The sequence below is a fragment of the Trachemys scripta genome, chromosome 10 (assembly GCF_013100865.1).
Source record: "Trachemys scripta elegans isolate TJP31775 chromosome 10, CAS_Tse_1.0, whole genome shotgun sequence".
In the NCBI taxonomy this organism is placed as follows: domain Eukaryota; kingdom Metazoa; phylum Chordata; order Testudines; family Emydidae; genus Trachemys; species Trachemys scripta.
In genome coordinates this window covers 23,054,035-23,069,748 of record NC_048307.1, presented here as the reverse complement: position 1 = coordinate 23,069,748, position 15,714 = coordinate 23,054,035, and the positions used below count along the sequence as shown (strand labels likewise).

The 15,714-nt window shown below is 40.2% G+C and overlaps 1 protein-coding gene across 12 annotated transcripts in view; it reads left to right on the top strand.

The window, feature by feature from the left end:
• The window catches only part of CLEC16A (C-type lectin domain containing 16A), a 186,191-nt gene that overhangs the window by 147,328 nt on the left and 23,149 nt on the right, over positions 1-15,714 (top strand). The window contains exon 23 of one of the 12 annotated variants that reach the window (XM_034783352.1): positions 6,961-7,025. The exons of 10 other annotated variants lie outside the window; for them this stretch is intronic. In XM_034783352.1, coding sequence (XP_034639243.1) covers positions 6,961-7,010 — 50 coding nt within the window. In that variant the 3' untranslated portion in view covers positions 7,011-7,025. Of the gene's footprint in view, positions 1-1,476; positions 1,617-6,960; positions 7,026-15,714 lie in introns of those variants that run through there. One more of the 12 variants, XM_034783353.1, reaches the window with a different exon arrangement.

The following is a 15,714-nucleotide window of genomic DNA, read 5'->3' as shown; positions in this document are numbered from 1 at the left end:
AACATTTTGACAGTCATCTGCAAAGGTAAAAGAAAGGAAGATGGAGAGAAGTGACAAGCTAATGGGGAGGAAAATAGGTCATTGAAGCTCAGAAGAGAGGCAAAACTCAAATCAAGGATTAGAAAAAGTGTGGGTGGGTGAAAGGACCATTTAACAAGAAGCTGCAGTCAGCTTAGTGAAAAGCTGTGGACTTAAAAGGTGGTAGGAAGGAGTGGGGGTAAAATTACAGTCATTGAATACTGAAAAAACATACCCCACATGGCAAAATGTTGAGACTAAAAATTATTAGAGCATGTCTGCCGTGTAATCCATTTTTGGGTACTGATTAGAGCTGTGCAAACTACTGGCAGCAAAACCCCAGACCCCACAAAACTTGTCAGGTTTTGATTTTTTTTTTTTTGTAGCAAACCTGTCGGAGCTTCACATCTGTAATATTGGTGACCATGGATGGATTATTTTGAATCAAAACAGTACAGAATTTGCAGTGATGGTTGACAGAGTTTTTTGAGATTTGGGGTTTAAACCTACGCAAGTTGAAATTGAAGAGAATGTTTGCATGAAGTTGTGTGAAGGAAAACCACCACTTTTTGGAAAAGATGTAAAAAATAAACAAAACATTTGAATTACAAACTTTGTTTTTTACTTGCTGTATATGCACAGAGAAGCCTGAGTTGTGGATTGTTTGATTTATCTTGTAAAGTTAGGGATGACAATCCAGGAAGAAGTGGAAAGTTGGCCAGAACCTGCTGGTTTGCTCTTGGGCATTCTGCAGATCAGAGTTATTAGAGCAGTATGGGGAGGAAAAGAGACAACAACACCGCAGCCTAGGTGAATGGAGATATGACGATGGGAGAAAACTGTTTCTTGTTGGAGGACTGTGTTCCATGTCTCAATTTTGTAGATTTTTTTCCTCCACTGTGTTTTGTCCTGATCTGTAGGACTGTCTCCTTATTTGAGATGACAGAATTAAAGCTAAACCATTCAGAAATAGAGGCAGAGGGGGAAACTCTGAAATTTAAGACACAGTGAAGATGGCCTTCATCGCCCCCAAAGAAATAGTACTGTTAAAGCAAAACTGAAGAGCTATTGCAACTTCATGTCTGCACTGAAACATCAGTGGCATCTTATAAACATTCCTTGGCAATATTGTTAATACATAATTAAGAAACTTAATGTTGCCCTATGAAACTTGCAGAAAATGTATTCTTCTATAGCAGTTTAGGGAAATGCATCCTTCCTGAATGATCAATTAGGTATCAAGGCTTAGATTTCAAGGGAGCATGTTGAAGGATACAGAAGGATCATGGTTATTGGAATGGAAATGGGACACATGTATCAGTATCTCCATTTCTAAATTTTACCTTTACCACCATTTGAAAACAGGCTGCAGAGGTTACAGATGAAGGTACCTTTAGGACCTTCTCGGTCTCATTTCACTTCCAATAGCCATGACTAACTCTGCTTTTTTCTTTGCAGATTGTTCCTGAAGAAGTCTCATGGTTGAAATATATCTTTCTTTGTCAAGGCTCTCAAGCTGAGGGATTTTAGATGATTGAGATTTTTTTAAAAAAGTGAGATTAACATCCCAGTGCAGCACCTCTAAAATTCATCTGCAGATAAAGTGCTTAAAAACTTGTATTGATTATTTTTATTCTCCATTGATGTGACTTGGTCATCTTTTTCTGTTTTCAGCATGCATTCTTTCTGAATCTGCTTTCATGTTTTCTTGTGTGAGATGATAGTCACATCAGATACTATTTCTTTTCTCTCATTAGTCAATGTAGCATTGTGTTAATTTCCCAAACTAATCATTCTGAAAGAGTGCTGTACTTCTAGTTCAGGCCCTCCAAGGAGAAAAATGTTTTGTAGAGGGATACATTTTCATTACAAAATAGTTGGCAAATTTTGATTAATATTTTGTCCCAGATAACTTAATATAAACCTTCTACTGGTGGTCACAATTTGGCAAAACATGTATTGATCTAACACTCAGTTCATGAGAAAATGTTTGGTTTTTTTCCCTCTTACTGGTTATTGTGTGACTTGCTTTGAAAAGTGAATGTTGGTAGCAAAAGGTATATAACTATGTGATGGGTAAATCAAATATTTTACTATGTAAAAAGCTCATATTTTGGAGCATGCTCTCATCTGAGCTCACCTCGCTTATCTCCTACTCACTGAAGAATTATGCTCCAATGTATGTCATTTGTATGGACCCAACTTTGCTTATTTATAAACATTAACGCGGTCTTCTGTTCACGTCAAACAAATTGAGGCACATTACGCACTTTCGGCGTGTGCATTCTATGATTGCATGTTTGTAGAAAGCTCAACGTAATGAAGCTGAGCAAGCTGCCGGAGTGAAATAAATCATTACTTATGAGTATTTCCAATGGCAAGAAACTGGAATTTGTTAATCTTCGAATAAAGACTTTAACACTGAAGAATTACTTCATATTTTTGTCTGATTGCAAAGAAGGTATATTTCTGGTAGGTTTAACTATTTTAGAGACAAGGTGGGTGAGGTAATGTCTTTTATTGGACCAACTTCTATTGGTGTGTGAGAGAGAGAGAGAGAGAGAGCTGTCTCTCACCAACAGAAGTTGGTCCAATACAATATATTACTGCATCCACCTTGTTTCTAATATCCTGGAACTGACACAGCTACAACACTGCACAGGTTTAACTATTGATGTTTTTGTGAACTATTAAGCTTTTGTCTGAAAACATGGCATATCTTTTTGCTTTGTCTTCCTCCATGACACACAGAAGAACAGGCCAAAGTGGGAGTGCACTGCATCAGAAAAAATGTGCTGCATGTTTTTCAAGATATTTCCTGCATCTATTATGGGAAATATGTCTAGGACTATAAAACTGCAGGTGTATAGGGAGATACTTCATTTTAATGAGAAGTTGAGGCCTTCTTTAGTGTGCTTTAATTTCTGTTTGGATTTGTTTTTTCATCCATTTTTGAATTTATTTAACTTAGTGGCCTAATGTCTGTCTAATTCTACTCATACTGATAACGTAAAGCAGGGGTAGGCAACCTATGGCACACGTGCCGAAGGAGGCACGTGAGCTGATTTTTAGTGGCACTCACACTGCCCGGGTCCTGGCCACCGGTCCGGGGGGCTCTGCATTTTAATTTAATTTTAAATGAAGCTTCTTAAACATTTAAAAAAACGTATTTACTTTGCATACAACAATAGTTTAGTTATATATTATAGACTTCTAGAAAGAGATCTTCTAAAATGTTAAAATGTATTACTGGCATTTGAAACCTTAAATCAGAGTGAATAAATGAAGACTCGGCACACCACTTCTGAAAGGTTGCCGACCCCTGACATAAAGTATCTGACATGCAAGGAACATGATGAATGTGGGAAGTATACTGGAAAAATTGCCATTTAAAAAAAAGCAATGTTCATTGAACAGCAGTTCCTGCCAAATAACAGTCTAAGTCCTTTAGAATATTTCAGTTTTCTGGTCATCCCAGTGCAGAGAGATTATGAAACTTTCTTTCTGAATGACAGTATTGAAGAGCACACTAATAGTTACAAGTGCCTTTTATGGGAACTAATTGAGCAGTCACAATGATTATGGTATGATGAGGCTCATTACATGGCTCAGAGACATAGCAGGCTTACACTGAGGTTTTCAGACACTGAAGAGCCACAACCCCAGTTCAACTAACTTTGGTAAATGTAATTAACAAAACACAATTATTGTTTTTGTATTTTTCCTGTCATTGCCGTGTACCATTGATATGTATGCTAACCAGAAGCTTCCTCTTTCTTGTTCATCTCCTGCTGCCTGATTGATTAAATGCTACAATCAGTGGTTTGTAGCATCAAAGTTACTTTGTATTGTGTGAAGGATTCAGATGATAGGATAATTAGAAATGAACCAAGCCGTGTTGGAAGAAAACCAGTGACCTCTACAATTTACAGGTCAAATTCGGACAGGTGGTACTGAGGGTTGTGGTGGGTTGTTGTTTTTTAAAAAAAAGGTGCTTATTGATGCTCACTTAAACTTTTCTCATCCATGTGATCTTGTACAGATACATTTGTGGGAGTTCATAGCCAATAAAAGGAAGAAATTTGAGGTCCAACACTAATTTGATATTAGGAGAAAGCTCCGAAGTCCTAGATGGTCTCTGGCAGGGTATCCTCTTCCTGTTGGCAGCCTGAGGTACTGAACAGACTCTTTTGCCACATTCAGCGTATGCCTCTTTGCTAACAAAACAGATTTCCCGTTGCTGGTTCTGCAAGACACTCTTAAGTTTACTAAGACAGGTAGCTTGTGTGGTTTAAAAAGAAACTAGTTTGGACAAAGCAAGTTATATAATAATGGATGCAGACAACCTCGGATAAATACAAGCACTCAGTTTCACGACTGAGAATCTAAATCCATGTTCTCTAAAGTAAAGCTTGGATTTTTTTCTCTAGACTTTCAATATGTTTGTTGATAGAACTCTATCTGTGCAAGAAACCCTTGTTGGCTTACAGAAATGTATGCACTTAAAATTGAGAATAAAATTTTATGCTAAAAATGTAAGCATAGATGTAAAAACAGCTGCAACAGACTACTCATTGGTAAAACTGAGGAATTCCAAATCAAGAACAGTGGATGGGATTTCACTTTAACATAGCTGTTGATAGACAATTGAGTTAAGCAAAAGCAAATTTATATGTAATATTTTAATGGTTAGAGAATGAGAGTGTGGGATAGGAGTCCTGGTTTCTATTCCCAGCTCTGTTGCAGATGTTGTCCATGACTTTCTGGAAGCAAGTCTGTTCCCATCATCTTTAAAATGGGCATAAAACTTTCTTACTTCACAGGGCAATTTGAACATGAATGTGCATAAAGCTTTTTGAGATCCTTGGCTGAAAGTTGCTATAGAAGCATAGATTACATGAAAGTCAGCACAGCAGTACAGTTTTAGGTCTTATTAGATTTAATAGGCAATTAGTGTAAAGTTCTAAGGTCTAATTGCTTGTCCTTAAATTCTTAATTATGAAAGCTGGAATTGATGGGGTTTTCATCTAAAACTTCTCAGGGAGTCACAGCAATGATTAAGTGAGGAGGTCAAAAATTCAAAATTCAATTTATGAACAGTTCATTGTAGAAGTTTTGTGATGTTCAGGGCTGAAGGACTAAGTATCCAAGATAAGCGGAGGCCTCTTCAACTCTTGCAAATAGTGGTATAGTAGTTCCCTTAAGCCTCCCAGCCCCATCAGTAGAAGTTTGGTTTTTCATCCCTGTTTGTATTCCTTTCCCTTAAGCTTAATCCACGTCCTCCCTCTCAACTCTTTAATTTATGTAGTTTGTTAAAAATAAACAGCTTCAGATGTACTTAATTTCAGCTCAAGTTTCTAAACTACTTTAATTTGGAAGATACTAATCAGCCCATATGAGAGACTGTACACACACCCTTCTCTGGAAAGAGACACTAAAGTCATACTCATTGACTCTCCTAAAAATGGATTTTTATTCACCCTGGTAGACAGCACGGATTAGTCAAGTAAAGACACGCCTCAAGGTAATGGGTATGCTCCCGATCACGTACCTTACGTGTCTCTACACATCCAAGCCATGCCTCCCCATGTACGCTGCTATTGTTTGCAGTGTAGTGTCTTGCAGCCTCTCTGCTGCTGGAGTCCTTCCTTGCCATAATGAAAGGCTGAGAAAACGGGGAAAGTCTCCACCCGCTCCCACTTCTGGAGCCTTTCCGCTGCCTCCTTCCTCTGGAGCCTTTCAGTGACGCATGTAGCAACACACCACTGTGTGGAAACAGCTTGCATTTCACTGACATGTGGCGGTGTGCCGTGTACATGAAGCTACCAGTGGCATGTAGATGTAGGCCTATGGTGCCAATATGTGGTTACTAAAACTTAATGGGACTTAAGCTGCCAAAACCTCAGAGAAATGCTCTTTTGGCACAATGCCATTTGCACGAGATAAGTTGATCTTTGTAAGCAATAAATGCAATTATAAAAGTCAGGTACAAGTTCTCTCGATTTCAGGCACGTAGGTTCAAAACTGAGTCTATGGATTTATTGCTTGGAGTTAGTCCAAAAGATATAAATAACTTATACCTAAAAGAAACAGTCTGTGTTAATTATTTTGAAGACAAATTGCTAGTACGCTACTGGGACTAGAAGAAGAGCAGCAAGTTTGGTAATCAAACTATTGTTGAGGGTTTAATAGACCTGTCTAGCTGGTCTTTTTCCTTGTGTCTTAAAAATACTTGATTGAGTTTCAGATGGTCTGCAGTATTTGTCCAGATCTGTCACTGGAAGTTTGATATTTCTCAAAGAATTCTGAGTCTGCCCATTGCTGCTAAGTCCATAATGAGTTTACCATGCTTTTGACTACACATTTCACACTGTAATATTGCATAATTTGCTTGCTGTAGTATTTTTGCCTGTTAATGTTTGGGGAAACCAAAGAATATATTTAACATTGGTTATTTTGGATTCAGGTTTAACAGTCCTGTCACTGAGCAATGTGTATGCTATGACGTGTCTTGTTAATTTTGCAGAGAGACTGCCTTAAAATTCCTTGAGGGCACATGTACTGGCTTTAACATGAAGGTTTGGAAAGGGGTAATCAAGGAACCTAAATCTAATGGTAGCCAAAGAAATGATGCTTAGACACGGGGAATCTGAAACAACACAATCAGTAAGAAATTATACCATATTCTTAACACAAACAGATTTACATGAAATCATTCTGTTATAGAGATTACAAAATGACAAATGTAAATATCCTGGGACCAACACGGCTACAACACAGCAAACAACAAATCTAAAAGCATATAGGATCTACTTTTTCAGTACATTAGTGCCATAGAGATTCCATGTTTGTAGTGTCTCAATGATTGCCAGATCCGATTTGTTCATTTGACAAGTCATTGTTTTTTCTCAGTCCTGCAATTTTACCTTTTCTTTTCTGCAGGTATATCTTCAGCACAGCTTAACTGGGTCTGGTTTGCTGGTGTTGAGTGAGAGATCCCAAGTAGCTTTTCAGATCCAGGATATATCTGCAAAGCTGCCCTTTGAGGTGGAGTAGAAATCCCTTCTTAAGCCTAGCAATATTGATCTGACCACTGAGATACCAAAATATAAACCCTTCTAGTGACACTTCCAATCACTTTTCAGAGTTGAATAGGGTGACGAGATGCCCCAAATATCAGGACTGTCCCTATAAAATTGGGACTTTTCTCATATAGGCTCCTATTACCCCTCACTCCCTGTCCCGACTTTTTACGTTTGCAGTCTGGTCACCCTACAGTTGAACTACTTTTTAAAGGAGTTCTTACGATTTCAAACTACAGAGGGCTTTGCCACCAAAAAAGAAAAGTCAATATCTCTCTTCCCCAGAAATTTGTCTTTTCTGTCATGAAACTTCTAGGCTTCCCATCTAAAAAAGGATTTAGCAGAGCATTCTCCTTCCATTTGACTTTTCATCATAAATTAATTGTAATCACATAATTAGCAAGCATCACATAATTTTCCCCACCACTAACCCAAAATCTGAAAGAAAAATGAAAGCCCTATCCTTATTCCTTAGTGATTTGGGAAAACTGAATATGCATAAAAATATATGTATATGTTCTGCATTGCACTTCCTGGTCCCGACATTATTAATCTCTTCTCTGGTTCTTGTTTTAAAAGCACTCTACTATTACTGGAAACATGTAGTGTAATTGTTCCCATTTCCTTCCAGGAATTTGAGATAAGTTTTCATTTCATACTTTTCCAGAAATGTTTGTTTTGGTTATGGTCTGTCCTCAGAATCATGACTTATGGGAAGGAAAGGCATTTTTCGAAATGTTGTCTTGTACATATGAACAGCTTTGACAGCTGAGAGGAGATATTTTGAAAGTAGCTGAGAACTTGTGGATGGACAAAAATTGAATATAATCTTGGTCCATGCCCTTTTAAAGTATTAAGAATCTCCTTTGATGCGCTGTTACTCCTGCCCTTTGTCATTCATAGTGTGATCATGGCTATCTGTAGCTAATGGGGACTAATTAATTACTGCTTAACTAGCCAAAAAATCATAAATGGTTCTCTCTCTAATAGATGTGACAAATAATAATCCTAGTGAGGAAAGTGCAGTGTATTGCCAGACACCCGCATCTGACATTATGGCGTGCACAGCTCAGTTTATCTAATAGCACAGGTTATGACACTGTTGCAACAAACAGGCCTTTTTCTGAGAGATGTAGAGCATCCGCAAAAAAAAATTAAGTCAACAGTGTCAGCCTCCATTGGAGCAGACTTCAGATTTGGGAGTCAGGAGGTCTTAGCTTCCTTCAGAATGGAGGTATCTTCAGTTATATAATTCAAAGGCAAGAGCGGTGTTTTTCTAGAGTGGATACATTTTAGGCAAGTAAAAAATTATTAAACTTGGTTCACTTCTGTATGGCAATAAAATGCTAACGAGCTAGACCATATTAAAAGTTAAGGAGGAAAAAGGTTAATCAAACTGGTTAACACAATACAAGAAAAGAGAAGTTGTATTTTAATCTGGATATAAACTGTTTGAAATAGGATGCAATTTACAGTGATCTGATTCAGCCAAAGAATTATAGATCATGCTGGCAGCAGCATTTATAGTTAAAGTTGCAGAACACTTTCCATTATAAGACTCTTTTTTCAGTTGCTTATAACTTTGACAGATTTTATCCTTTTGACCTGAAATTCCTGAGCCAGGTGTTTATCTCTGACGTTTTTTATATTTTAACCAAAAAGAGTTCAATTTTTTCCAAGAATTAAATTAGGAAATGTTTGGCCAATGTTTTAAAAAAAAAAAAAAAAAAAAAGTCTTAACTTCTGAGAAGTTCTAGTATCACCATGCTTTGATGCAGGGACTTGAAATTTGGCATAGAAGTTGCTCTAGTATTAGAGGTGCTGGTCCCAGTGAATAACCACCTACATTTGTAGGCCTCTGAAAATCACTATTTGCACATTTTCAGTAGAAGTTTATTAGAGTTTGGCCGCAAAATTCTCCAACATTCCTTCTCCATTGAGTAGGACTTTTCCTGCAGTTACTCCTCCCATCTGTCACTGTGGCACTGGACACCAGACCTGATCAGGGACACGTTCTTCTGTGTTCTCAGTTCTCCCACTTCTGACACCTAAACCTCATGGACAAGAAGGAGAAAGTACCTGACTCTAGTGCAAGGGACTGACTAGCGAGGGGAGGGGTACAGTGTGTGGGGTGGAGAGGGGAGAATGGGACTGAGCGGGGAAGGTTTGTAACTGCTAGAGAATATTCTCCTCGGGCCTTGGAATGGAATACAGGATTCCCGGGTCCCGACATTCCTCTGTTGCCAGCAAATATTTGTTAATCCCACTGTCAAAATGTCTCCTACCCTTTTGTTGTCTGGAGGATCCTTGTCTTATTTGTTTCATAAATTGGAAGGTATGTAGTGAATGAGGGTTGGGATTGCAGGAAGAGAAGGAATGGTCTCATAGTTAAGACTGTTGAATGGCACCCCGGAGAACTGGATTCTGCCCTGCCCCAGAGTTTGTATGCAAATAATTTACAATGGCTCTACACGAAAAAAAATAGTTTTGTATTCCTCATGTTCCAACTTGAGATCTAGGGCCTGATCTGTAAAACTACTGAGCTCACACAAGTGCAAGTGAAGTCAATAAGTGTTTGCTCCAAGTATGTATAAAGTGCTATAAAATGCTGAGTACTCTGAAAAATCAGGCCCTAGGCTTCTTAAATTGATCATCCAAATTTAGCATATACTTTTGGCAGCTTTGGCTTTAATCTCTCTCTGCCTCAGTTCCCCATCTTTAGAATACCTTTTTCTGCCACAGGTATATTGTGAAGACAAATTCATTAGTGTTTGTGAAGCATGCATAAAATTCATTAGTGTTTGTGAAGCACGCATAAAATATCCAGGAGGAAAATAATTCTTTATTCAGTGCAAGATTTGAAGGGTGTGCGGTAAATAAGGTGTGAGACTACATACTGATAAGAATAAAAAGATGTAATAAATATCTGAATCCCTTTGCATTGACATGAACGTTAATACTCTACCATCCGTTTCCTTTCAAATACATAAATGGCCAAAGCAGTTATGAGTGGATCCTTATCCACACCCTGAGTATCTAGAAAGCTGCAGCCTGAGGGTATGAAGGTACAAACTAAGAGCATAGTCCTGCAAAACCCTCGTTGTCTCACTGAAGTCAGTGGGGCTATTTCTGTGACGTAGGCCTGGTTTACAAACAGAATTTTTACCAGTATAACTATTTGGGTTAGGGGTGTGATTTTGTTTTTACCAAAATAGTTAATCCACTTCAGTTCCTAAAACAGATGCAGTTCTACTGGTATGAAGATGCATTATACTGGTATAGCTTATTCCCGTCCTTGTTGAAGCATAGTGAACACTTGCAGGAGGAGCAAAATAATAAGAAAAGTTAAGTTTACAAAAAATTAAATATAAGCAAGTTAGAGGTAAGGAGAAGCAACGTGAACTTTAATTTGTAAAGCTGACAGGACAGAAGGCAGTCAGTGATATGGAGCAACAGGCTAGAGTTCTTAACAAATTAGTCCTGACTACTTTTGCTACATGTTCTTTTTAATAGCCTGGTTGAGAAGCAGCTGCCAGTTCTGTTTAATGTTCACCTTTCAACATCCACAGATCAGCACCTAATTTCTCTGCTCAGGGAGGAGCCTGCAGTTATTGCAGCATAGTGTTGAGGTTCCATTGTTGAAGCTCTCTGGAAAAGGTTACACACTGCCTACTCATACTACACCCAACTCTAACCTATCAGGCCCACTCTTCAAAGAGCAAAAAAAGTCTTGTAAAAGTGAGCGAGAAAGTGAATTTTCCTGTGTTTTGCTCGTTATCGGGGATTGACTGAAATGAAAAAATGGAACTGAAACTTTTGTGATTGCTCAGAAATGATTGTGCTTTGCCTGTGTGGTCTCAAGGCCATTGATTGTTCCCTGTTTCCCAGCATAACTGGTCTTCCAGAATGTGAAGCATGTACCAGAAACCTAATATGCATTTACTTTTGAAAAAAATAAACTTCAGTGGGCATGAATGCTACAGAACTCCTTCAGATTTGAAGTAGTTCAGTTTGTGGTTCCCTTCACATAAACCATCAGGCGCCATTGTGTGCAGCCTCAGTTTGTTAATTCATCTAAAAGATTGTGGAAGATCAATCAGTTTGGTTTTTGAAACAAACATAAATAAATCGTTGTGTTTTACAGTATAGATAGCTGCTTTCTACACTTTTTTTTTTTCCCCTCGAAAGTAAGTCTATTCTACTATGGTTGTGTACATTTTTAAAACAGATTTTGATGTGAGACTTAATGAACATTGATTTAAAATACCAGAAAATCCTGATATGTCACTGTAATTCTTCCACCGTGGATAGGTGTATGGTCTTAACGAGATGGACAGAATAATGTGCAAACATTGAGCTATATGAGTATATAGACACATTTCATAATCTTTAATCTAGGAATGAAGCTGCAGCACCATGGGCTTCAGCGCCAGCTAGCCACCTGAGAAAGTGTCCACAGTCCCACCTCTCCAGCTTCATTGCCATTTGGTACCTGGCTAGGTTGGGTATATCTACAAGAGAGGCAGTTACAACCCATGGTTGCAAAGTAGTCATATCCTTAAAGAATCCACAACCCTAATATATATGACTAGCCTCTAACTAAAAGGAGTGCACCTTACCTTAGACCTTTTGTTCCTCCTCTGGCACTGAAACGTTTGGCAGTCCAGTTCCTAACTGTGATACTTCTTCCCCAGTGATGCCAGTGAATTCAGTATCTCCTGTCAATGTCTTCTCGCAGTTCTTTTTTGGCCTTACTCGCTTTATCTTTCCTCCCTTGGGTACCCAGTTTAATGATTGCTTGTCATGTCTCCCATCTTCCATATGGTGTATGTGTCTCAACCTCCTAAGCCTTCTTTCTTTGATATTGTGTAACATGTTGTGACCTGTCAGCTCCCTTACTCTCCCTTTTGTTGTTTTTTTCCATACATTTATAATATATTCCTCAGCCATCTGTGATGAGCAGCCTCCAGTCTCTCTTTGTTAGCCACTGTCATTGTCCAACTCTCTGCTCTGTGTAGTAGTGGGTTCAGTATTATCACATGGTATAATCTGACCTTTTGTTTGATGTGGAGACTTCCGTTTAACCAGATGATGTTCATCTTTCCAAAAGTGTTGTTTCCTAATCTTCTATGAGTACCTTCAGATGTCGTCATGCTCTCCAGATGATAGAACTCTTCTACCTGTCCAATCTCTTTTCTGTCCAGTTTCCTTCATAATGATCATTTTCTTTGCATTTACTTTCAGTCCAATTTTTGCTGCTGCCCTCTAATACAAGGGCAGTCATTCAGTTCCACATCGTACTTAGTAGAGCAGTGATGTTCGCAAAGTCAAGGTTGTGTAACTCATATCTGCTAAACCATTTTACATAGTCCAGAATACTTTTTGTTGCCTGCTTCATCACCCAATCAATTGCTAATGCAAAGAGGATTGATAACACACAACTGTGACTAACTTCAGTCACAATATTGAACTATTCACCCAGGCCTGTATCTGACTTTACAGCATATCTACTTCATCATGTAAACTCCTTATCATGTTGATCAGCTTGCTGGTCTCCCTTAGCTTCTAGTCTCTCTGAGAACACTAGCCCATGCTTTCTTGAAGTTGATTAAGACTGGCTTTTGCCAAGCAATATATTTTTTGGTGATCTAAGGGTATGTCTACACTACGAAATTAGGTCGAATTTATAGAAGTCGGTTTTTAGGAAGCAATTTTATACAGTCGATTGTGTGTCCCCACTAAGCGCATTAAGTCGACAGAATGTGTCCACAGTACCGTGGCTAAGCGTCAACTTTCAGAGCATTGCACTGTGGGTAGCTATCCCACAGTTACCGCAGTCTCCGCTGCCCATTGGAATTCTGGGTTGAGCTCCCAATGCCTGATGGGGCAAAAACATTGTCACGGGTGGTTTGGGGTACATGTCATCACAAACCAGGAAGAATTAGTAGGGGAAGCAAAAGTGGATGGGAACCTGGGAGGCAGTGACCATGAGATGGTCAAGTTCAGGATCCTGACACAAGGAAGAAAGGAGAGCAGCAGAATACGGACCCTGGACTTCAGAAAAGCAGACTTTGACTCCCTCAGGGAACTGATGGGCAGGATCCCCTGGGAGAATAACATGAGGGGGAAAGGAGGCCAGGAGAGCTGGCTGTATTTTAAAGAATCCTTATTGAGGTTGCAGGAACAAACCATCCCGATGTGTAGAAAGAATAGTAAATATGGCAGGTGACTAGCTTGGCTTAACAGTGAAATCCTTGCTGATCTTAAACACACAAAAGAAGCTTACAAGAAGTGGAAGATTGGACAAATGACCAGGGAGGAGTATAAAAATATTGCTCAAGCATGCAGGAGTGAAATCAGGAAGGCCAACTCACACTTGGAGTTGCAGCTACCAAGGGATGTTAAGAGTAACAAGAAGGGTTTCCTCCGGTATGTTAGCAACGAGAAGAAAATCAAGGAAAGTGTGGGCCCCTTGCTGAATAAGGGAGGCAACCTAGTGAGAGAGGATGTGGAAAAAGCTAATATACTCAATGCTTTTTTCGCCTCCGTCTTTACGAACAAGGTCAGCTCCCAGACTGCTGCACTGGGCAGCACAGCATGGGAAGGAGGTGACCAGCCCTCTGTGGAGAAAGAAGTGATTCGGGACTATTTAGAAAAGCTGGAGGAGCACAAATCCATGGGGCCAGATGCGCTGCATCCGAGGGTGCTAAAGGAGTTGGCAGAGGTGATTGCAGAGCCATTGGCCATTATCTTTGAAAACTCATGGCAATCGGTGGAGGTCCCAGATGACCGGAAAAAGGCTAATGTAGTGCACATCTTTAAAAAAGGAAAGGAGGAGGATCCGGGGAACTACAGGCCAGTCAGCCTCACCTCAGTACCTGGAAAAATCATGGAGCAGATCCTCAAGGAATCAATTCTGATGCACTTAGAGGAGAGGAAAGTGATCAGGAACAGTCAGCATGGATTCACCAAGGGCAAGTCATGCCTGGCTAACCTAATTGCCTTCTATGAGGAGATAACTGGGTCTGTGGATGAGGGAAAAGCAGTGGATAGGTTATTCCTTGACTTTAGCAAAGCTTTTGATATGGTCTCCCACAGTATTCTTGCCGGCAAGTTAAAGAAGTCTGGGCTGGATGAATGGACTATAAGGTGAATAGAAAGCTGCCTAGATCATCAGGCTCAACGGGTAGTGATCAATGGCTCCATGTCTAGTTGGCATCAAGTGGAGTGCCCCAAGGGTCGGTCCTGGGGCCGGTTTTGTTCAATATCTTCATTAATGATCTGGAGGATGGCGTGGACTGCACTCTCAGCAAGTTTGCAGATGACACTAAACTGGGAGGAGTGGTAGATACGCTGGAGGGTAGGGATAGGATACAGAGGGACCTAGACAAATTAGAGGATTGGGCCAAAAGAAATCTGATGAGGTTCAGCAAGGACAAGTGCAGAGTCTGGCACTTAGGACGGAAGAACCCCATGCACTGTTACAGACTAGGGACTGAATGACTAGGAAGCAGTGCTGCAGAAAAGGACCTAGGGGTTACAGTGGACGAGAAGCTGGATATGAGTCGACAGTGTGCCCTTGTTGCCAAGAAGGCTAACGGCATTTTGGGCTGTATAAGTAGGGGCATTGCCATTAGATCGACGGACGTAATCATTCCCCTCTATTCGACATTGGTGAGGCCTTATCTGGAGTACTGTGTCCAGTTTTGGGCCCCACACTACAAGAAGGATGTGGAAAAATTGGAAAGAGTCCAGCGGAGGGCAACAAAAATGATTAGGGGGCTGGAGCACATGACTTATGAGGAGAGGCTGAAGGAACTGGGATTGTTATTCTGCAGAAGAGAAGAATGAGGAGGGATTTGATAGCTGCTTTCAACTATCTGAAAGGGGGTTCCAAAGAGGATGGATCTAGACTGTTCTCAGTGGTACCAGATGACAGAACAAGGAGTAATGGTCTCAAGTTGCAGTGGGGAGGTTTAGATTGAATATTAGGGAAAAAATTTCACTAGGAGGGTGGTGAAGCACTGAAAATGGGTTCCTAGGGAGGTGGTGGAATCTCCTTCCTTAGAGGTTTTTAAGGTCAGGCTTGACAAAGCCCTGGCTGGGATGATTTAGTTGGGAATTGGTCCTGCTTTGAGCAGGGGGTTGGACTAGATGACCTCCTGAGGTCCCTTCCAACCCTGATATTCTATGAGACTCCCCCCTTGCAGGTGTCCACGGACAGGGGTGGGGTAGTGGTAGGGGCCCCCCCTTAGAATTGCATGCAGCTCATCATAGAAGCGCCATGTCTGGGGCTCTGACCTGGAGCGGCCGTTTGCCTCTTTGGTTTTTTGGTAGGCTTGCCTGAGCTCCTTAATTTTCACGCGGCACTGCTGCGGGTCCTTGTTGTAACCTCTATCCATCATGCCCATGGAGATTTTTTCAAATATTTTGGCATTTCATCTTTTGGAACGGAGTTCTGATAGCATGGGTTCGTCTCCCCAAATAACGGTCAGATCCAGTACCTCCCGTTCGGTCCATGCTGGAGCTCTTTTGTGATTCTGGGACTGTGTTGTCACCTGTGCTGATGAGCTCATCACACTGGCCAAACAGGAAATTAAATTCAAAATTTCCC